The following is a 23,258-nucleotide window of genomic DNA, read 5'->3' as shown; positions in this document are numbered from 1 at the left end:
CAAAAAAACAGGCTGTGATTTAAAAATAGGAAATATATTATTATATACTATTTTCTACAGAGAAGAAGCCAAACTGACTAGCTTAGAGAATTCCTTTCAAAAAAAAAAACCAAAACCAACTCTTTAAGGGCAATCTACAGTGTGGAAAAATATATTCTTGTTAGTTCTATACCTTTAATAGAATTAGGGGAAAATTTTAACTCTTCTTACCAGTTTACTGCTGTGTATCCTGGGTTTTTTCCTCTGATAATAAATATGAGAGTACAGACATGGGGTACTGATTTTTTTTCAGAACAACTTTTTGCAAGTATCTCTCAGCAGTTTTACAACTGCACATTTTTTTCACATTTACAAAACCAGGTACTCCGAAACTAGTAACTTGGCTAATATGCAGACTGATTGCAAGTTTTCAGTTTCCTTCTATTCTTTGAATTATAATCCTGATTTTTTTTTCAATAAACAGCAGGATTATGACTTGCCTACATGTTAGAAAACATATATCAAGGTAGGTTTTTTGTCAGTATCCTGGAAGTGAGGCCCTTCTAAAGTGTAATCAAACAAAAAGAGTGCCAACTAGATGCTGGAACTTGCAGGTTAATCAGGGAATGAAAAGTAGTTCATGGGGACAATAGTAACTGGAACAAACATAAATGCTGAAGTGACTTTTACAGGATTTCTGGGTACTTTCTTTAGTGCCACTTGACTGCAGGTGTCAATACCTACAAGAAATGTAAATCTGAAAAGCCTTTCTCTGTTCTTTTATTTGTACTCACATTTAACGTCATCTGTGGGTAAAATGTCACCTATGATGTGCTGCCAAGTGAGAAAGCGCAACAAATTTCTCTGTAGTGTCTCCTTTCCAGAAGGAAGAGGCATTCTGAAGTAGGTATCAGGAACAGCAAGAAACCCCATAGCTCAAAGTAATATATTGCAATATACCTTAGGCAAAATTTTTTGGCGTGATTTTGCATTTTCACAGTAAGCAGTGAGCAAACGTGGTGAAATCATCATTTCAAACAGAATGTACTCACACTGCAACCTAAATCTGGAGGGACTCCAGTCTCTGTAATTACAGCATTCTGAAAAAGTCATAGGATCTGAAGTATGCCCTCTGAGTCACCTGTGTCTTCAATTTGATTGTTATATTGGTGTAATACTGGGGAGAATATTAAATCTGTTCTGCTGAGGAAGGCTGTTTTCCATTGTTGCAGGTACAAAGAACGAACACCAGAATGGTTCTTCCAGAGATGTGGGAGATGCTGCTTTTGCACTTACAGTAAAAGTCATTAAAAGCCAGTGTCTGTTGGAGGGAACTCATTCGCTGGTGCTTAATGCTTTGAACAGGGTATAGTTAAAGCTTCATTCTAATGAATTTTACACTTGCATTGGTAAATCATTTGTAAGTTTTAGTTCCACATTGATTTTTCCTATTGATTTGATAGAATTAATCTTAACTCCTGAGTTTCATTCACTCAGGATTTTGGGTGATTTCTTCTTATTTTCTGTTCTAGAGTGTATTAGATGATCCTTTATACAGTAACTCTAAAGGATATTTATAAAAACAAGGCTAGTATTTTTTTCAAGAATACAGTTTGTGATTTTTTTTTTAATGGACTAGTTTATACGTGAAATGTGTCCTAATACCTACATCTCAACTACACATGGAACTTAGTGGTTCTTTAATATGTCTTTCATGGATACATACTCCTTTACTTTCAACAGAACAGTATTTCTCAGTTGTCTCCATTCTTTTCACTGTTTAATTCTATGACTTTTTCCAGCCACTGGAAAACAGAATGATCACAGTGCCTTGAAGGAGAAGCTGAAAAGTTAAGGGCTGAAGCAGAGCCAGTCTAAACAAAGGAAATGCTGGGCACTTTGCACAGCAAATTAACCCTAAATCCTAGTGATAGGAAAGGTTTAACTTCATGGCTTTCAGAAGAATCCCACCTCTACAAGGTTTGCAAGTTTCACATGACCACAATCAGCATGTAGCAATTCACAATTTTTTTTTAATGGACTAGTTTATACGTGAAAAGTCTCCACAATTTTAGGCTTCCTAAAAGCTTTCAGTCACGACAGTTATGTCTCTTACATTTATTGTAAAAGTCAGAGCAAATAATGTATCAGCAAGAGCGCTAGAGTACCTAAAGGACATTTCTTGACCTGAAGATACAGGATATAGGAGTGAACAAGGGAGGCAAAATAATTCTTACTTCAGAATGTATTTTAGTCTCCAATGTTTTGTGACCATCCTGATTGCTTTTTCTGACCCAGCTGGTTTGTGTTTTGGGGTGCTACAATATCAACCAGAAGGGCTAGAAATTAACAAGTTTTAATGAAGAAATATTAGAGAAGGAGTAAGGAGGAAGATGGGCATGTCTCCACTGCAATATTTGCAAGTCACTGTGACAGCTATGCATGCTTTCAGATCTAGGCCTCATCTGGGTTTCCTCCATCTGGGAGTGGGGGAAAACTGGGAAAAATAATCACAAATAACGTGTTGAATTGCTCTATAATTAAAACCAAAGCTTTTAAAATCTTGATGGGGTGTGGTAGTAGGTATGTTGCCTCATATCTTTTTCTTTTGGCTTTTTTTTTTTTTTTTCAGTTGTCACCATGTTTATCCTTGTGCCGGTTCTCAAAAAAGCCAATTTTTGTTCTTTTTTACCCACAAAGGAAGTACATTTTCTCACTTTCCTTACACTAGCAAAATGATGTGAATTTGTAACAGTTGAACTAAAACTTTGAGGGGAAAAAAATCACGCTCTCCATTAGAAAACTAGCTAGGGAATATTTTCAGAATCCCAGGTGGAAATCTGGGGAGGTTGAGTGGCTAAAACTGATAGTTGAAAAGGAAACCTTTTTGAAATTGTGGTTATCATTACTTATTGTCACATCAGCTGTAATTTCATATACCTGAAGAACAATTGCTTGTTCTGAAAGAACAACTTGAAGAACAAGCAACTCTTCTGTTACCATTGTAAGCAGAACAAACTTGATCTCATTTTCTATTCATTTCTCCATTAGTTTATTGGAAATCCTAGCATTCAGAAGCGTGGATTAAAACTACTGGCTTCTCTAGCTGAGTGCACGGGTGCACTAGAAATTTTAACCCAGCAAGGAGCTACTGACACTGTGCTTCATACCCTACAGATGTATCCAGACAAACAAGGTGGGGAAGGTATTTTGTTAGTAGAATGTGAATGATGTAGTAGGAGGGTCTGATTAACCATAGAAGCTGTAACCTATGTATTACACTCTTTAATACTGGATGTGATGTAGGTTATGTGGCAAGAAAAGGCTGCAGTACTGCTTAGTCCTTGGCTTCGTTCACTTTAGTTATGCCTGGCCCTGTGACAGCTTATGCAAGTAACTTTCTGGAATATTAGTAATATAACACTACTTAGGTCATGGGTTTATTCCACTCAGAATGTCTGAATAATCATCATTATTAATCTTTCTTCTTTTTTTCTAGACATACAGTGTTTGGGTTTGAGTCTTCTACGCTCTTTGATTACAAGAAAGATTTTGTGTATTGCAACTATGCATGTCCTGTCAACAGTTCTAGTTTCTACTCTACGGCGATTTAAAGAGGTCACTGAAATCCAGATGCATGTATGTGTTACTTCTGTTACAAAGATGAGAGTGAAAGGAAAAACCTCAGAAAATTATTTTTATGTAGTTATATTTGAAATGTAATTCCTTATTTTAATTACTTCATTTTGATTTTATTGCAATTAGTAGATTCATATAAGTCTTTATAATTAAACAAATATGTTTGCCATAGAGATGGTTTTCTTGGAGGCATATATTCAATCCAGAATATGTAAGTGTATGTTTAGATGTTTGTCTAAGACTTCTGAGATCTGCAAACTAGAACAAACTTCTCAGTCATGGTTCATCATTCAATCAATCTATAACCATTTAATGAAGTAACCATCATTATAGTATTGATTGCCCTTCTTTGAAAAATAATAGTAAATAACTTAGTTCCCAGCCCTGTCAACAGCAATAGGCTTAGTGTAGGAAAGCTGTATTTAAGAAGGGTATTACTGGAATACTGTGTCAGACTTTGGATCAACTTCTGAATATGGAAGGAGAGTTTTTATTCTGTCATCAAACACAAGTTCAGTCCTCCTCATGTGAAAGTTCTACTTCCTCTGCCTCAGAAGCTTTCCCTGTTTGTTGCCAATTTCTTTTTTCTAGCAGAATGAGACTTGCCTGTGTGAGTTTCTGTACTTCTGTTTCAGATCAATATGAAAATATCACAAGTACAGCCTCCCTTCTTTATTGTTGTTCCCCCAAGCCTTCCAAGCTTAACTTAGCCACCCATGTGGAGAGAAATCAAAATAATATGGTAGAATAAGGAATTTGCTTAAACTGATTTAGTCTCAGTTAGGTTTGGACAGAGTCTGCAATTTATCCAGTTCACCCTTCTAGGTGAACTTAACTTCCAGAATCATGCGATAATTTTGAATTTCTTTTTAGCTTTTGGATACAGCTGTTAAGCTTTTCATTTAGGCTATATATTTTTTTGGCATTCAGGGATTACAGAGCAACACATTGGGACAAGGGATGCATCTTAATCTTGTATTCTTAGAAGGAGATTGTTTCTTCTGTACATTTTCAGGAAATCATGAGTACATTTGTTGCTGCCAGGCAGGATGTTGTCAGGTGCTGTGGTGCATAATTTGGCTTTTCAAAGTGTCAGTTAATATCTGTTTAAGTGAGTCAGCTAAACAAGCATGAAACTGTAGCTATATAAAACCAGGTGGTTTTGTCTTCTCTCTTGATCTTTTCCAATTTGTGAATTGTTGCATGTTTAAAAGGAAAAGAAAAATAACTAAAGCACATATCTTTTGGTTGAAGTTTGAAATTTTTTTTCACAACTTGTTTTAAAATTACACTTTTTGACACTGCTTATTTCAATCCTTTCTTTGTGTTCTTAGGGATTTCATGCAATCTTGTCAGTTCTTGGTTTGTCACCTTGTTTTGCAAAGCTGCTTGTACATGAGTCATTTGATGCAGTCATTTTCTACCAGATGTCTATGTGTTTCACTGACCAGCGAGATCAACAGGTATCTTCTCTCTTTTGACAGCTCCACAGCTGAAAAATTTTGGTGCTTTTTTTGTCCTAACTTTGATTGTTTGTCTTCCTGTTCAGTTTCAAAGCCTGTGTTGTAAATGTTTTGCTAAAATAGCTGAAAATGATGATTTAAAAAATGTGATGCTGGAAAAAGCATGTATTGAGAACAACAGTATTATGGCTGAATGTTTACTTCTACTGGGAGCTGATATTAATAAGAAGACAAAGACAAACTCTTTGATCTATCAGGTAATGTATGGAAATATATATAGTTCTATTGCTTTAAAATGTGTCCTTTTGGGTTCCTTTCTCTCTCATAAAAACATACATTTGGCAGAACACAACAGCAATACCCAGTACAATCTAACTATGACCTGATAGCGTGATTGCTACTCATAGTGACTTCAGGCTCGGTCTGATGTTCATTGGAACACCCTTAACTTTATTGAAGCTCATGGGGTCACTGTCACCTACGATGTGCCCACACTGCCAGTTCGGTTCTCATGCACGATCACTTTAAGTCCCATGCTTTCTGATTGTTTACCCTGTTCACATGCAAACCTGGATTCAATCAAGTACTGACTTAGCCTTAGCTTTGGAGTATTTTTGAGGAAGAAGACTTAAGCTCAAGCTTTGCAAACTCCCAGTCATTTTTTCAGCTCTAATCAGGCATAGATGGCATCAAGCCCATTAGAGCCCAGTCCATGAGCTGATACTCCAAATTCAGTTCTTTCCAAGCTCTTCGAGGCCCAAGTACAGATGGACCAGCAGACAACACTGTGTGTGCTTAGTCCCACTCTGTTCTAGACCTGCAAAGAAGACTTTGCCCAAAATGTCTTCCCTGCAGTGGTGGATTTTTTTTTTTACTTTGTGTTGTACTTAAACTTGAATATATTACTATATATTGAATATATATATATATATTCAATATATGTATACACTATAAACTTGAATATAATCATTAGGTTTTGTGCTGATTTAACTGTTCTAGTTAGAGTTCTGACTTGTTATCAACACAGCTGAAGGAATATAACATCTTAGAATGCCTGCAGTCACACTGGCTGCAAAGAGCTTTATCCAGACAGTGGCCACATCCAGAGCAACTATTTGAAATATGTTGGTGTCTTAAATAAGGCCGTAGGCAAACATCCCACCTGGATTCAGCCATGCCAATGGAGAAACTGCTCCTACCTGCTTATAAGTGCTTCTTGCTAAATGTGACTGCCTTTAAATTATTTTTTTTGAGAAATGTTGTGTATGAGCACATCTTAATTTTGCTTCAGTGTCAAAGTTTTAAGCCAGGGGTCCTCAAACTTTTTAACCAGGGGCCAGCGCGTGGATAAAGTGGCAGGCAGTAATCTGCGGCTGCTTGGTTTCCCCCCCCCAACCCCTGGCGAGGAGGGCCGGGGGGGTTCTGTAAATACGGGGGGCTGGATTGAGGACCCTGGGGGGCCGTATCCGGCCCGTGGGCCTTAGTTTGAGGACCCTTGATTTAAGCAGTCTGAGAGAACCCCACCGGCACTGCCTGAAGTGAATTAGGGAGTGTTCATTTCTTCTGGCAGAGCTGGCTGGGTAATAAAGCACAGCTGGGCTGGAACCGGCTGTCCGTCCATGGAGTGTGAGGTAGGCAAATCACTGTTAGCAAGCTACAGTTTGCTAAGAAACTGGAAGTATTTCTAAAAAATATTTGTAATATTCACAGTCAACCTGCTCTGTGTAGCAATGCAGGCTGAGAGATGGAAAAGAATAAAGCTGACTGAAGCCAGTGAACCTGAGCGGGTCCCTAGCACTAGGCAAGGCTTGATGAATCTCACCGTTGTTGCCTGTTCTCTCATATCTGGATGACATGGCAAAATAATCCCTAAGTGTCTTTTTACAACTGAACAGATAAACAAATGGAGTTGCCATTGACTGCGTGCAGTAACAAAACTACTTAAATTACCATTCATTTTTGCCTGGAAATTGTGTGCACTCACGGCAGAAATTACAGTTACAGAACTCCAGCATTTTTTATCTTTTGAACAAAGACTTCAGGAAAACGGAGGTTGGTACTCAGATGCCTTAGGCAGGCATATGCTCTGAGGTGTAGGGAATTGTGTAATTGAAAAAGAGGCACGATCCTAAAAATGCAATGCATTTGCATTTGAGGCAAATCTCTTAATGCAGTTTGAGCTGTTGTTTGAGTGCCTTGCATAATTTTTTTAATTGCTTTTCTCTGTTAGGTTTGTGAGAAAGGCCATAATCCTAAATTGGTGGAATTGCTATTAGCCAATGGTGCTCGAGAGCAGGATGTTCGGAGTGCTTTAACCATCAGTATAAAGAGAGGAGATAGCCAGATCATCAGCTTGCTCTTAAAGAAGCTTAGCCTTGATGTTGCCAACAGCAGTATATGTCTTGGAGGATTTGGTATTGGGAGACTAGAACCTTCCTGGCTCATTCCTTTGTTCCCAGATAAACTTACTCCATTAAGAAAACAAAGTGAGTATATATAGAATTTGCTATATGAAATGTGTTAATATCTCTTGGAGGTGCTATATGTGTTTTAGATCAAGACCTTTGGTTCAGGATCTCTTCATAGCATTCAGCTGATTATAGAAAGATTGCTAAACCTTGAAAATAGATTATTTTTTTAAAGCTATTTGGATTTCTTGGTGAGTATGCTGTCTTTTTGGTTTCTTATACATGCAGATGCAGGTTCTGCACTGGCAAGAATGGTGCTTAAATTCCAGATGAAGAATATTTCAGAGGATAGATCAAGAGCCTCCTCTGATCTAAACTTCTGTGAAGATGGAGTGGATAAAAACTATGATTGGAGTTTCATTTCTGACCCATTAGTGGACAGTGTTTTTCCTTTGAGTGATGATATTGATAGTGAAGGTAATTGCTTTTCTTTTCTTTTTTTATAATCCCCATCTACTGTACCAAGGCTAGACCATAGCCATAAATCAGTTGCTTATTTGTATTTGAGATAAAACACTTCCCATGAAAAAAACCCAACTTTTCTCTAAAAATTTTGGTTTTGATAACATTGGTAAATGGTTTATGGTGAGTAAGTATGTGCTTTATCCACTAAATTAGGACCTTAAAGCATTTTATTCAGTTACCTATTTAAAATCAGTTCTTCATACATTCAGTTTCTTGTAAAGAGAGAGAGGGATTCGTCCAACCAGATTTAGATATTGGCTGTTTTGATGTCTGCCTTTAAATAAATTTCCTTACTGATTTGTCCTCCTGTGATACTGTTTTGTACTAGGAAGTGAAGGTTCGCTTTTTACAAAAAAGAAGTCCAATTCCATTGCAGTGGCTGACTTTCATTGTAGGGAAATGGCATTTCTAAGAAGTTCTCCTACTTTGCCACGACATTCCTATTCTGTGGTAAGTCAGATTCTTATTCATTCCAGGCTTCTTCTAAGTCCATCTGGTTTACCTACTGCAAAATTGTTAATAAACAAGTGTCAGGAAAGGTCATGTAACCATATGGATTCTTGTCTCACTGCTACTATTTAGCATTTTGTTCTATTGCTGTGCTATTACTGTGCTCCAGATCATCATATAGATGAGAGTTTATTTCAGAAAAATTTTATAATCAATAAAAAATACATGTTCTTGTGAATTGCTCCTATTTCCAGTCTGACGTTCAAATGCAGACACTGAAACTGTGGGCCTATTCATAAAGACTTAACTACCCCTAAGTGAAGCTAATATTCAGAGTGCTACTGTGATCAGTGAAGAGAGACCAATTCCATAAGATGACATAAGAGGACAAATGTCCTCTGTGACCTGTTATTTTTAGTTGAAATGTATGGTTTCTTTGTGTTTCCCCTCAAAGAAACAACAATAAAAATAAACTTACTGAGTTCATATCATTTCAGATACCTGCATATGTCCATAACTGTTTTTTCTCTTCTGGGATTTTCCAGGGACCTGGCTCTGATTATGAACCATTAATGAAACAAAGAAGAAAATTCTTCCCTTCAGATGAATCCCCCAGTAAGTGAACTATACAGTTCAACATACATAACAGATTTTTCATCCTTAATGCTTTCACAAGCATAACATGCAAAAATTTTAGTTGGATTATATATTTGTTTACAAAGAGGAGGAGGATACATTTTGGAAATACTACAGTGGAGTACAAGTAATGCATATATAGGAAATTTCCTTTTTTTCCTGGGCTTCACAAATAGTTTATGTAGAATTAAACAGGCAATGATATTTCATGAGGGCCCTTACTAGCTTTCAAAACCTACTTCTGTTGTGCAGTGCATGTGTCCATCCTCTTCCCTACTGTATTACAAATTTCTGTCTCTTAATAGAAGTCTTCACAGATTTGAATCTTAACCAATATCCATTCACTGTCTTCTGCATCTTTCATCTCAAGCTGATTAATCTTAATTTTACTTATGTGATAAAATAAATCATGCTATTTTCCCATGTTTTTGTTTTAATAGAGGGCATCTCAAGATTTTCACCACATATAAGACCATCAGACAGTCTTTCTTCATTGATCTCAGAGAAAGAATATATTAAATCACTAGATCTTTCATCAAATGAGCTGGAGAACATTGATGCCATCAGCCAGAATAGCTGCTTAACTAGTCACCTGGAACATCTTGAGAAACTGGAGCTTCACCAAAATGCTCTTACAAGCATTCCAGAACAACTGTGTGAAGTAATTCTGCATATATAATTTTATATAATACAAGTTGAGATTAGTTAAAATAAATTGTCTCTAACAATGTACCCATAATAATACCGCTCATGAATATGGGTGTATATTTTTGCAGGCTTCATATATTCATTCAATTTTCATTCAGTGGCTTTATGTTCAGCTAGAAATAAAAGTATTTTCATGAAACTGTTTGAAGTCATTTACTGCAGAGAACTGCTTTAGGACATGTTATATGGAGTAATGTAATAACACAAATGGAACCAAGAAGTGCAGGTAATTCATATGTGTTAAGTTTTGTGAAAAAGAGCTAACTGATTTAGAAGAATGTTTTATCTTTTGTTCTTTAATAGAAGTTACATTGGTACGATTGCTGTTTTTCCTAGTGAGAGAAATACAAGTAAATTAATAAGTTGTATAAAATATAACTCAGTTTAAAACCTGTAAATTTGTATCTTCTTTTAACCCTTTAAAAACAAATTATCCTTTTCTTTCAGAACTTGAAATGCTTGACGTACTTGGATTTGCACAGTAACAAATTTACTTCTTTTCCAACTTATTTACTGAAGATGAGTTGTATTGCAAGTCTTGATATCTCTCGAAATGACATTGGACCTTCCTTTGCTTTGGATCCACGCCTCAAATGTCCAACTCTAAAGCAACTTAATCTTTCATACAATCAGCTAGTGTGCACTCCTGAATTTCTTACAAATGTTGCTGAAAATTTGGAACAACTATTGCTTGAAGGGTGAGTAGCATTAGTAAATGGACAGCAGCATAACAAACACAACAGAAAATAATATATTTGTCATCCAGAATGATGACTGTTATAGCATGGAAAGGATTGTTTAGTCAGCAGTGAAACACTGACATTATCTTCCAAATGTGTAAATTGCTACAATTTTCAGTGTTGTATTACAAAGTACATGAGAATATCTGAGGACCTTGATAGAATCTAATAGCTTTGCAGTTTCAGTAACATACAAAAAATGTTATGGTTAAGCGTTTTTCTACTGCCATACTATTCATCCACAGGACTGTCTGTGTTTGACTTATTCAACAAGGTTTTCTGTTTACAGAATAGTTTCTATTCATTATTCTACTATATCTACTATTCACTACTACTGGTCACCAAAGGTTCTTTCGGAATTGCATTTATTGGTATGGATACGTTTAGATTACAGAAGCAGAGAAAGTATGTAATTATTTTTTTACCAACACTTCTTATCATATCTGTTAGTGAGTGAGATAATTCATACCTAAACAGAATTCTGAAGAATGCTGTTATTGATAGCTCTGTGAACTCCAGATACTGTCTCATTCTTCTCCCATAACTTATTTTTAAAAAGATGGTGATATTTTTTACACAGAGGTTCACACAAAATAAAGATAGCAACATATGTAACTAAAGCAAGCAGTATTAAATATATGAATCAAATTCACAAAAGCAGTATTTTAAATTCAAAATCCTATTTCATTTCCTCATTAGCTTTATTTTTAATGTTATTAGCAATATTTCCCTTTCAAAACAGTGCTGTATGGTTCTTTTATCTCTGTATTTTCAGGATCTTTGTCTCTTTCTGGTGCTCTTCTTCCCAGAAATGCAAAGAACATAAGGTTCTTTGGAACATTATGTACTCATCCTGACTTGCATCCCCTATATGGAATTCCATAATTTTATTTTTTTAAAATGGATAATAATTCTGTGATTATAATCCTGCAAACATATCTATAGTAAACAGAACTACTCACAAACTCAACAGTCCTCTTTCTGTGGGATTGAGCTGCAGTATGTCATCAGGAAATGACAGTACATTCTGACATTTGCTCTCCACATTAATTAAAACAATCTTAGTATCAGTCATGCTATTCCATGTTGTCACATGTACCCGTGTCTTTGATGAGTGGTCAGTCTTTATATAGACAAAAGTCTTATTTTTGGTTTACAAGTGTAATGATAGCATTGTCAGATCAACACTCTTTACTTCTGCTTTGTAGCTAATAGTTTCTGAATAAAATGAGGATTACGTTTCTCTTGTTATTATAGAAACAAAATTTCATGCTTATGTTCACCCATATGCTTGAAAGAACTGAAAGTTTTAAACATTAGTAAGAACAGTATTTCATCACTTGCTGAAAATGTCTTCATGGACTGTACAAAACTGGAGCAGTTCAACGCCAGGATGAATGCCCTTGGTAAGTATCTGTGAAAATAGGATCCACCTTCTAGAAACCATTCCAAGTCACATAATCCTCAGCTACCAACATTTGGTGCCTTGGGAGAACAGAGAAGGGGAACATACATATCGTCCCTGTTTATACAGTTCCCTAAGAATCAGCTTTTGATAACTATTGGAAGCAGTATACTTCCATTGGGGCTTGATGGATATTTAATCTGACTTGGTGTAAGTCATTTTGTTTTTACATTTGTAGTGGGTGCTATAAAAATGTTTGAGTGTACTTGAGATCATGCATACTGTTGGGGAAGGTTCAAAGCAGAGGAAATCTTTCAAAGTTAGCTTGCAAATCTAATTCTAATACAGGTTTAGTACTGTACTGAAATACATATCATGTAAGCATCCTGGTGGCTTGTAGCAGGAATAGCATGGCCAGCAGGACCAGGGCAGCGCTCATCCCCCTGTACTGGCCACTGGTGAGGCCGCACCTCGAACACGGGGTTCAGTTTTGGGCCCCTCAGTGCAAGACAGACATCGAGGTGGGGGAGCATGTCCAGAGAAGGGCAACGGAGCTGGTGAAGGGTCTGGAGGACAAGTCCTGTGAGGAGCAGCTGAGGGAGCTGGGGGTGTTTAGCCTGGAGAGGAGGAGGCTCAGGGGGGGACCTTATCAGTCTCTACAACTACCTGACTGAATGTTCTAGCGAGGCGTGTGTCCATCTCTTCTCCCAAAGAACAAGTGATAGAACAAGAGGAAATGGCCTCAGGTTGCTCCAGGGGAGGTTCAGGTTGGATATTAGGAAAAATTTCTTCCCTCAAAGGGTTGTCAGGCATTGGAACAGGCTGCCCATGGAAGTGGTTGGATCACCATCCCTGGAGGTATTTAAAAGATGTGTAAGTGTGTCACTTAGAGACATGGTTTAGTGGTGGACTTGGCAGTACTAGGTTAAGTTGGACTTGATGATCTTTAAGGTCTCCTCCAACCTAAATGGTTCTGTGATTCTGAGCATTACCACACTGTATCCGGCATTGTCTTCTGAATAAGACAGAAGTTTTCATTCACTTGGCTGAACACGGGTGTCATTTGAGATGCCCTGAAATATCGCACATGGCTTACAGCTTCTGGTCCAGAAAAAGCAGGTCTTCCATAGCTCCTATGTTGCATCTCCAAGCCACATGCAGATAGCTCAGGGTACCACAGGGCAGATCACCTTCAGCGGAACCCAGTGTTTAAACACTTGAATTGAGTCCAGAGTGTGTTTCAGTGGCTTAGCATATATTATACCAAGGTGTCAAAATTAATTTACCTATGAAAAATACAAATGACATAAATGAGATTTTAATGATACTGCAGGAGTTCATAAGTTACTGACAGAAATTCTGTTTTCAAGACATAAGATCTTCCATTTTGAATTATTGTCACAGTATTTCAGAAGGTAACACTTAGACCTGCATTAAACACAGCTGAACCATTACAGTCATTTTTATATGCATAAGACCCACTCACTGGGTGAACTATAGGAATGTTATATATACTGACGATACAGTAAATGTAAGTAAGATTATTTCAGTTTTAATGCTAACATGAGATGAAGTATAACAGTAAGCAATGTGATAAAAACCAACACGTTAACTCAGTTCTAAACTTCTTCCATTTTGGGAGTTCAGTTTTAAATAAGCTTTAAAAAAAAAATTCAGATTCTGCTTTGGTAGCTTGTACAAAGAAAGACCTGTGTATAGGAGACGATAGACTGAACTTCCAGTCTGTCTTTGATTTTAGAAGATTCCAGTCTTAAAATAATTTAAACAGTTCTGAAAAGTAACAGGATTAACCTCTTTTCTGCTCTAGAAATAATACCTGACCTGTCATCCAGCATAACAAGCTTAAAATTATCCCAAAATCGTTTTATTAATGTTCCAGAAGCGATTCTTCTTCTACCACAGTAAGTTATTATTTTATTTATTGAAGTTAATGTGAAGTTCTTAATGAAAAAAATCTGATGGCAAGACCTTTGTTAAGCAGAAAATTCTGCATGTTTTACTGATTCTCAGCAGGTTAAAACCAAACCAGTAGCTTTTAACTGAAGACAGATCAATCACATTTTCTTTATTATTTTGAGAAATTCTGTACCTGAGATTCAAATCATTGTTGTTGAAAATGTATTGCTTGACTGCTGAAGCTGACAATTCTTGCTGAGAAGAAAAGAATGAATTTATTATTTTCTTGAAACCAACATATAAAGATACTGGCAATTTCTCCTTTTCAAGCTCTGCAGACTTGTGCACAGGGCTGCTGAGATTAGTTTTTCACTTCCCAAATATCACAAGATATTTATTCTCAGAGAATGACACTTCCTCTGGATGGAATTGTGATAAAGATGCATGTGACCTTTATTTTGCTATACCTTCAAAGCATTATTCATGTGAATATCAGACTTCTGCTTTTTTTTTGCATTTTTTTGTTGTTTTGTTTTTTTTTATAGAAGTTACTGACCTTAGCAAGTCACTAGAATCAAATTGTGGAAGGAGTGTTTGGAAGAGATGATCAGATCAGTTATCTAATAGATATGGGTAGATGTGAGTGCTGATGGCACCATGGGCCGGGCAGATTTCTGAACTTAATGAAATTTACATAGAGCACATCATTATTAACATGATATTACACTGTTTCAGCGTGCTAACTCTTATATTCACAGCAGCAAATTTAATGGATGTGTTGAAAAAGGTGCAGAATTCAGGTTCTCCATCTCCTGGCCCAGACAAATCAATAAGGAGTTGCATGGATTTTTTGCATGCTTCATGTTCCACAGTAACACAAACAGCATACTTGTCCAATAGATGACTTAGAGAATGTTCTTTTTTTAAGCAGTTCTTAAATACATCTGTAGTTGAACTATATGATTTATGCACATACATGTGTTTACAAACATACGTTAATAGAAAGATTCTGATAAGAGTGATGTATTCATACCATGTGATGTTGCCTAAGTTAAGAACAAGAAAGAGCAGTTCAGATCACCCAGCGAGGTTCCATAGTTTTTAAGTGGAATCTTGAATTCGAATGAGTTGATAATAATACCAGGAAGTTCCTGGTTGCTTTTTTTTTAATTTGAAATTTATACAAAAATCACATGAAAATACTTATTAATATTATGTTAGATTGCAATTAACTTTTTTAATACATCTATTCTAGTAGGTTAGACATTGCACATAACAGTGTACCCCACAGTCCTGCACTCACCTGTAACTGGAATCCTGAGCTAAACTCTATTATCTGTTACATGTGTATAAACTTACATTAACTATACTGTTTACAGTTGAGTATTTGCACTACAGGAGTGTACCATTTGTGTCTTCTACTAATCTGAATAGTCATGCATGTTTGCAAATCGTGGAAAGAAGTGGACTGTTATCACAATATGTACACTTATTTAAAGTAACTCTCTAAGTTACTGTCTCAAACATATACACACAGTACAGTGTGGATGTTTATTTTCATAAGCAGGCAATTTCATTCACAAATACATTGAAAGAATATTATACTGAACCAATCATATGTATTTTCTTATAGTTTTTTCTGAGGTAATGAAGACCTACTTACAATATCATCTTAATTACTTTTGCTTATAGTAGTAATTCTCTGTTGTCTTCTATCTACATTCCTGTCAGAAAACTGTCTGTTCCGATATCTAATCCATTTGTTTATTTATTAAAAATTAATACAGTTCCAGTTAATCTCAGTTTTATTTTTTTCATTTGCTAACTTCTCTCTTTTATTTTCATGTTTTTAGTTTGCGATCAGTAGATTTAAGCCAAAACAAGATCATAAGCCTGCCTGGACCAATGCACTGGAAATCATTAAACTTAAGGGAGCTGTTATTTAATCATAATCAAATAGACGTCTTGGACTTGAGTGAAAAGGCATGTGCATGGTCTAGGCTAGAAAAGCTACACTTGTCCCACAACAAGTTAAAGGAGGTAAAGTGTAAGATTCTACCTAAAGAAAAAGAAATCACTTTTCAATTGAATGCAGTTTTTCATTTGATTTTCCTGTCACCTGTAATATCACTGTAAATTCTATCAGTAAAAGGGTATGTAAGTTCAAACAATACTTCCTGTGAATGAAAATCATCGTATTCTATTAAGCTTTTCTGTCTGGAATGTGTCATATAATCACAATCAGTTTGTATAATGAATGCGTTATGAGGTCCTTTGTCTATTAGTGTGGGATAGTAGGCCTGTTTATTAAAAAAAGTTAAACTTCAGTGGTAAAAATAATACCTAGTTTTGATAAATATCTAATGTATTCATGCTCATACTTGTTTTTTTAAAAATGTTTAATTGCCCATTAAATGTTCTTTTATTTAGATTCCTCCTCAGATTGGCTTCCTAGAGAACCTGACTTCTCTGGATGTAAGTTATAATCCCGATTTGAGATTCTTTCCAGATGAAATGGGAAGATTGTCCAAAATCTGGGATCTTCCTTTGGAAGGACTCCATCTTAATTTGGATTTCAAACATGTAGGATGCAAAGCCAGAGACATTATCAGGTTTGTTGCCCTATTGTGCTTGAATATTCTTGTTTTGCTTTCTTGGGATATGCTTTGAAAGGACGTGCTGGTTTGTCATATGAAATCCAGCGTGCTACTCTATGGAAGGTATCATATCATATATCAACGCGCACAGATAAAATAGATTATAGTCATTTAGACTGTAATGGTATTCTTGAATTTGATGCTTCTCTAGACCATGCAATAAATGGTGCTTATGAATTATTTCTAATGTTTCTTGTGTTCCCAAGTGCATTGCACGGAACACATTTTTGGGTAACTACAAGCCAAAAACAGACACATTCTGAATTAAGCTTTAACTTTCAAATCAGAAATTAGAATAGACTGGTCTTGAGTTCTGTTGATATTCTTCTTTATTATACACTTCTGTGAGCTTTGCAAACTTTTTAATGCCAGATTTCTTCAACAACGACTGAAGAAGGCTGTACCTTATAACAGAATGAAGCTCATGATTGTTGGAAACACTGGCAGTGGGAAAACGACCCTGCTACAACAGCTAATGAAATGCAAACGAACAGAATTGGGCTCTCCAAAACCTACAGTAGGCATTGATGTAAAAGACTGGATCATTCAAGGGAAAGGCAAAATGAAGAAAGAGCTTATATTAAATGTGTGGGATTTTGGAGGTATTTCAAGAGCTTATTGTCCTTTGTCTTTTCTAACCCATTAATGCATTACTTACACTTATAGTCAGCCTGTGAAATTTTGAATTGTGTACAGTAGAATCATGCAAATTTACACCAAAATGCAAGTGACCACTTATAAATCAGTGAATGCTGTAAATTGGCAGCTAATCCGTCAAATTTAATACAAAGCCTCAGGAATTTCTCATCACCAGCTGTGGTCTGACCACTCGTTTCAACCATGGTGCTTCAGAGCTGTCATTTCAGAATAGTAAGAAACTGCTTGTAATCACCAGAAGAATCATCTTCCACTCAACTCTGTTTCTTCCTCTTATAGCCTGGGTCTCTCTAGGCTCTACAGTATCACTGTTCTGTAAGGTCAGAGATAACAAAGCGCTTAGGAGGAGTCTTCGAACTTTGAGCTTTTGGAAAACTTTCTAACTTTGAGGGACTCAGAAGCACTTCTAAAATTCAGGGGTATTTTAGGCTACAGAAAAGTTATTTTTAAACACTGGTCCCTGATCATTTAAATGCAGTCTGTGTCACAATGGGTAAGCACAGAGGAGCAGCATTCAAGCTGAATGTCCAGTTTCAGTTGTGATTTTGAGTGCTTAATCAAACAGGAGTCTGTTTTGAAGCTGCTGAAAGGATAGAAAGAGAGGGAAGAAGGAAGGAGTGAGGGAGAAATTCGATATTGGAGCTTTAAAAGAATCACGACCTTTCAGATTGTCTTTGCAGCAACCATGTTTATCCAGTTGTTAAATCTTACACTTCATGATTTAAAACCAACTTACATATTTCAACATACACTTCAGTCAATGAGCTACCACAGAATACCTACGTAAAAGGTGTGGTTATTACATGTTTTCTGTCAATTTAGGTAATTTTCTGTAAGCATTGATTCATTTGTGGATTAGTGATCTGAGAATAAGTATTCTGCCGCCTTTTTGTGATCTGAAGATGTTCAGTGAGAAAAGTACTAAACAGTAGAAAATTTTTATCATTAGGACAGGAAGAGTTCTACAGTACCCATCCTCATTTTATGACCCAAAGAGCTTTATATCTTGCTGTTTATGATCTCAGCAAAGGACAAACAGAGGTGGATGCTATGAAGCCATGGCTTTTTAACATCAAGGTAAGTCATAGATACGTACAGAATGGAATTCCACTGTCCAGGGAGCTGTTGATGAACAGCAAATTAACCACAAATATTTTTAGATAGAGGAAGAAGAAAGAAGCTCTTCAGCAAATAAAAGTAGTAAGATTAAATAAGAGCTGAGATACATCATATATTGGATGTGAAAATATTTGTAGACATACAAAGACATGATCAGCAACATTTTGTACTTAAAACGTACAGAACGATGTGCAAAAGAATAGTTTGTATGTTCTGGCAATATTTGGAGTTGACTAGTAAAAATGAGAAAGGGGTAGTATTAAAGGGATGACGAGTGAAACCTGCTTTTCCTTTTATGCCACTGCAAATTCAGGGGGAAATAAGAATTTGACTAATTTAAAACTGACTAGATGCAGGTTTGAAACCATGCCTTAAATGTATGTTTAGCATCCTATTGTTAACAGGAATGATTCCAGGACTGTGGTAGGGAAATTGATCTGAGAATCTGCCTATATATTTTTCTTTTGCTGTAAGTGTTTTATTTTCATTTGGTGGAATCACTCCATGGTGAGTGAGCATTACTTATCTTTTCCTTTTGTATTATGGTTAGCCATGGCTGGGCAATGCGATTACATAAAGATTTTGTATACTGATCTTTTTTGTTAAACTTGTGGGTTTGACCCTTTTCACCTTGAGCAATGATGCAGGACAGAGGGTTACAGTCAGTTTACTGTTGATAAAGGCTATTTCTGATGTGTTCTTTGCTGTGCAGTATTTCCTGATGTTCCATTGCTGCACTGTTCTGATGACAACTAGCAGACGACTTTGCTTTTCCTTTTGCTGGGCATTTTAAATGAAAAATACAGTTGTCCCTCTATTTTACTGACAATGTTATTAGTCTGCAAAGTTTGAAATCTGCATCTATACTGTTTCCTTTTAGAAAAATCTGATTTTTTTAGTATTTTTATTTTAAAATAGTCCGCTCCCTGTATGTTAAAAAGTATGTTTTGTATTTGTAGGCTGATGTATTTTTACTGCCTTATCCAGTCAAGGCTGTTATATGGGATTGCAGTTTAAACTTACTCTGAGTAAAGACATGAAACAGTATTTCAGATTTCAAACTTATTTAAAAGAGGTATATTTAAAGAGGGGGGGAATGGTTACTTTCATTATATTGAATTTTTTACTAAATTGCTCACATTTTATGTGGATATAAAACAATAAGATCAACAGTCACTATTGAGTTAATTGACTGTATGGATCTTACTAACAGGCTCGAGCTTCCACATCCCCCGTCATTCTTGTTGGCACTCACTTAGATGTTTCTGACGAAATGCAACGTAAGGCCTGCATGAGTAAAATTACTAGAGAGCTGTTGAATAAGCGAGGCTTCCCAGCAATCCAAGATTATCACTTTGTGAATGCTACGGAAGAATCAGATTCCATTATCAGACTTCGGAAAATCATAATAAAGGAGAGTCTTCGTTTCAAGGTAAGCTACATACTGTTAGTAATGTTGAACTTGTTTTAATTAAGTAAACACATTTTTTAAAACATTAATACATAAATAAACATAAATACATAAACATAAATAAATACATTTTTAGTGTGACAGCAAACTCATCTTGCCTTCTATAAAATGTCACACACAGCAAAATCATGAAGGAAAATCACCAGGGTTTTTTCAATTCCATTTTCTACCAAAAAAATCAACTTAGTAAATATCTCAGCTAAACTGTGTTTTCAAGCATTAGGGCCACAAACAGAATATTTATTTTTTAAAAAGCCATTTTTTTTTACAAAGAAATCTGTTCAAAAACTTTTTTTGTTGGATGGCAGCATGTAATTGAAATAATAAGTATTGCAAGATTTCGGGGGAGCAGGAAATAAAATTTATTTTTTCTGAAAGCCCAACTAATTCTCCATTTACTGACTTCGTTTAACAAAGTATGAAACTATTCCTAGAAAAAGAAATGTCAATTAAAGCAGGAAAAGACAACCCCTTGGACTGAATGATCCTCCTACTGGAGAATCTGCACTTCCAGTTCTGTTGTCTCCAAAGTCAGCCCTACTGCTCATTCCCTGCTATCTCCTTAGCCACAGCGTGAAGCTGTAAGTGTGCATGACAAGCATGAAGAGACTAGCCCAGGCATGGAGCTTATAGACAGGCAGGTTCCAATCTGTAGCAAAAAGAATATACATAATTTTATTTTTTTCATTGATACTATATCAGTCATAACATGTTAAAGAGAAAAGGTGATGTCCTGGGCTACTGAAGTCTATGGCAGAACTTCATAAATCATAGCAGAGCCCAAATTTCTTCTGAATTACTGCTGAGAAAATGTGTTAGAGCAAATGCTGTATTTATGACCAGCTTCACGGTGGTGGTGATACAAAGGAGAGAAAGAGTGTGCACACCTCTTGTTTCTCTCTCAGAAACTACCAGCTTAGCCACTTCCATAATGTGCATAACTTCCTTCCACAGTTAAGGAATAGCTAACCAGTGCTAAGTGGCAATGAGGTGGCCTATTCAGATGGAATTGATTAATTCCACTTCTCATACATCCAGTAAGCATGAATGAGTTTGTAAAGCTGTATGGTGCCCTATATCTTACCATACTTCTTCAACACTCAGGAGAAGTTCTGCTTTATGAAAACATTTCACTCATAGGTACACAAAAATCGTTCCTGTAACCTCCACATCTCTTGTGACTATGACTTAAGCTGATCTTTAAACTTCCACGCAAATGTAAGGTAGCCTGAAGTAAAGGAGGTAGTTTCCGTAAATAATGTAGACACTTTGTGAAAGGAGTGTTATGAGTTACCTGCTTAGAAGTTAGACAAAGTGAGTTTTCTACATTGTCATCAAGTGCTCTGAGTCTTTGAAATTACAAGATACTAGTTACATTTTCACAAGGTGCTAATTACATTTTTGATACATAAAAATGCCACAGTGCATTGGTGTTTAACTTCTTTGAGAGGAAAATCACAAACTAAGCAACCAGTTTGGAAATGTTGGGGGAATTGTTTTCCATTTCCTTAAAAAATTGCTAGCTCAGCACCCATGGAGAAAGAAAAACCTGGTCAGGAGCCAGCTAACACCAAAGGTCAAAGGATGTGTCCAGAAAGGAGATCACACTCGGGAAATGGGCAAAGCACCTGACTCTGTTTCCCTTAAGTGTTACATACCTGGCTAAACTTATTTCTTCCTCTCCTTTTGCCTGCTGACTGTCAGCCGTGGAAACTTTTAACTGACGTACTACCCTTTTGCCCCCAGTTTATCTAAAGACATGTCTAGAGATATTACAGATGACAAGAAGTATCTTTTTTTTTTTCCTCATTTGCCTAGTCTTGTGTTAACCTGAGATGTATGACGTCATCTGTTCATACAGTGAATAGTTTCCTTTCACTTCAAGTCAAAGCTTCTCTTTGAACTGATGTCTTCTCAGAAGACATAATTTCTTTTTATGTACATGTAATATGGAAATATTTTGAGTATTCATTTATAGAAAGACATTATAATTTTGAAAGAAGAATTAGTTATATCTAACTTTCAGAAGTCATGTTAGTCAATACGTGAGTGAGTGTTCTTCCTTCTGCTGCTATTATTGAGTGGACATATCCACCTTATATCTTGGTTTATTGTCTGCTTTTCACATTAATAAATTAATACATTTAAGATTATTATTCCTAATTATACAGATCAGAGATCAACCAGTCGTTGGCCAACTAATTCCTGACAGCTACCTGGAGTTAGAGAAGAGAATTCTGCTGGAACGGGAAAATGTACCAACTGAATTTCCCGTGATTGATCAGAAACATTTACTGGAACTGGTACAAGAAAGCCAGTTACAGTTGGATGAAAATGAACTCCCTCACGCAATTCACTTTCTGAATGAATCAGGTAAAATATTACCTTCAAATGTATGTTTGTTAGCACTTGGTGGTAAATCCGCAGCAGACAGACTTGTACATGTTTTTAAACGCCACAAAGTGTTGAGCTGAAATGCTTACACTTGGTAACGTTAGTTTGATAATCCAGGTTATTATGTCGTAAAGGAATTCCATGATACAGAGGGTCACTACTGTAACAATTTATATCTCTGACCCCTCCTTGAAAACATCATACCTGCTGTTTCTGAAGAAAGATGCAATTGCTGTAGTAACTTGAATAGTATAGCAAGTCAGGTTACAAATCTAACAAACCACCTGAAAATAAAGGTAAAGCTGAACAAACCATGATTGCATTCTACTTTCTCGAGATATTGACATAAATTCAATAGCTGTATTTATTATTCAAATTGCTTATGTCAAGTCACAAAACAAAAACAGTCCAGAGTGGGGTGTTTACTTTGTTTAGTGGAGCTTGACAAATGTATTGCTAATTAAAATATTCTTTGCACAGGTGTACTCCTCCATTTTCAAGACCCAGCGCTACAGCTAAGAGATCTGTATTTTGTAGATCCTAAGTGGCTATGTAAAATCATGGCACAGGTTAGACTCTGATTATTTTTTGTTTACACATTCATGGAACTTTTTCCCCTGCCTGAAACCACTGTAACTTACCAGTGATTCTTCTTCACCATTTCTTTACTCTTTCATGATCTAGAATTTTCTCAGGTCCCAGATTGGTTTACCTGGCTCTTTCTGTTCCCTTTGTTTTCCAGACAGCTCTCTGTCTCAGTGGTTTTATGTTCTTAAGCTGCACCAGACACAAGAATACATACAGAATAGAAAAACTCCACGGATGCAAAGTAATTCTGCAATATGTTGCTATAGGTTGAGATGAAAGCTGGAACTCTGGGTTAGAGGAGTAAGAATGGGGGAAGAAGGGTCATTGTATGTTTGGTATTGATGGCAGAGGAGAGCGAGTGAGATGGTTTCACATGTTGAGACAAAAGTACGGCAGACTGACTGCTCAAGTGAAACAATGGTTGGAGTGTTGATCTAGAAACACTCTCAAAATATTTTGTATAGATCAGATTTCCGAACTTCTGAAACTTTACCTTTCATTC

The 23,258-nt window shown here is 36.2% G+C and overlaps 1 protein-coding gene across 2 annotated transcripts in view; it reads left to right on the top strand.

Moving 5' to 3' along the window:
- Positions 1-23,258, top strand: part of LRRK2 (leucine rich repeat kinase 2) — a 71,572-nt gene that overhangs the window by 25,571 nt on the left and 22,743 nt on the right. For both annotated transcript variants that reach the window (XR_008822226.1, XM_056341391.1), the window contains exons 14-33: positions 1,212-1,345; positions 3,031-3,175; positions 3,479-3,618; positions 4,953-5,081; positions 5,168-5,338; positions 7,312-7,567; positions 7,778-7,966; positions 8,343-8,464; positions 9,010-9,079; positions 9,541-9,761; positions 10,256-10,506; positions 11,806-11,954; positions 13,782-13,875; positions 15,724-15,910; positions 16,301-16,482; positions 16,900-17,129; positions 18,134-18,261; positions 19,517-19,735; positions 21,946-22,147; positions 22,649-22,737. Coding sequence is in view for 1 of the 2 variants with exons in the window: in XM_056341391.1 (XP_056197366.1) it covers positions 1,212-1,345; positions 3,031-3,175; positions 3,479-3,618; positions 4,953-5,081; positions 5,168-5,338; positions 7,312-7,567; positions 7,778-7,966; positions 8,343-8,464; positions 9,010-9,079; positions 9,541-9,761; positions 10,256-10,506; positions 11,806-11,954; positions 13,782-13,875; positions 15,724-15,910; positions 16,301-16,482; positions 16,900-17,129; positions 18,134-18,261; positions 19,517-19,735; positions 21,946-22,147; positions 22,649-22,737 (3,308 nt within the window). In the remaining variant the exon portion in view is untranslated. The remainder of the gene's footprint in view (positions 1-1,211; positions 1,346-3,030; positions 3,176-3,478; positions 3,619-4,952; positions 5,082-5,167; positions 5,339-7,311; positions 7,568-7,777; positions 7,967-8,342; positions 8,465-9,009; positions 9,080-9,540; positions 9,762-10,255; positions 10,507-11,805; positions 11,955-13,781; positions 13,876-15,723; positions 15,911-16,300; positions 16,483-16,899; positions 17,130-18,133; positions 18,262-19,516; positions 19,736-21,945; positions 22,148-22,648; positions 22,738-23,258) is intronic.

Source organism: Falco biarmicus, chromosome 5, assembly GCF_023638135.1.
Source record: "Falco biarmicus isolate bFalBia1 chromosome 5, bFalBia1.pri, whole genome shotgun sequence".
NCBI lineage: Eukaryota > Metazoa > Chordata > Aves > Falconiformes > Falconidae > Falco > Falco biarmicus.
This window is presented reverse-complemented; position numbering and strand designations above follow the sequence as displayed.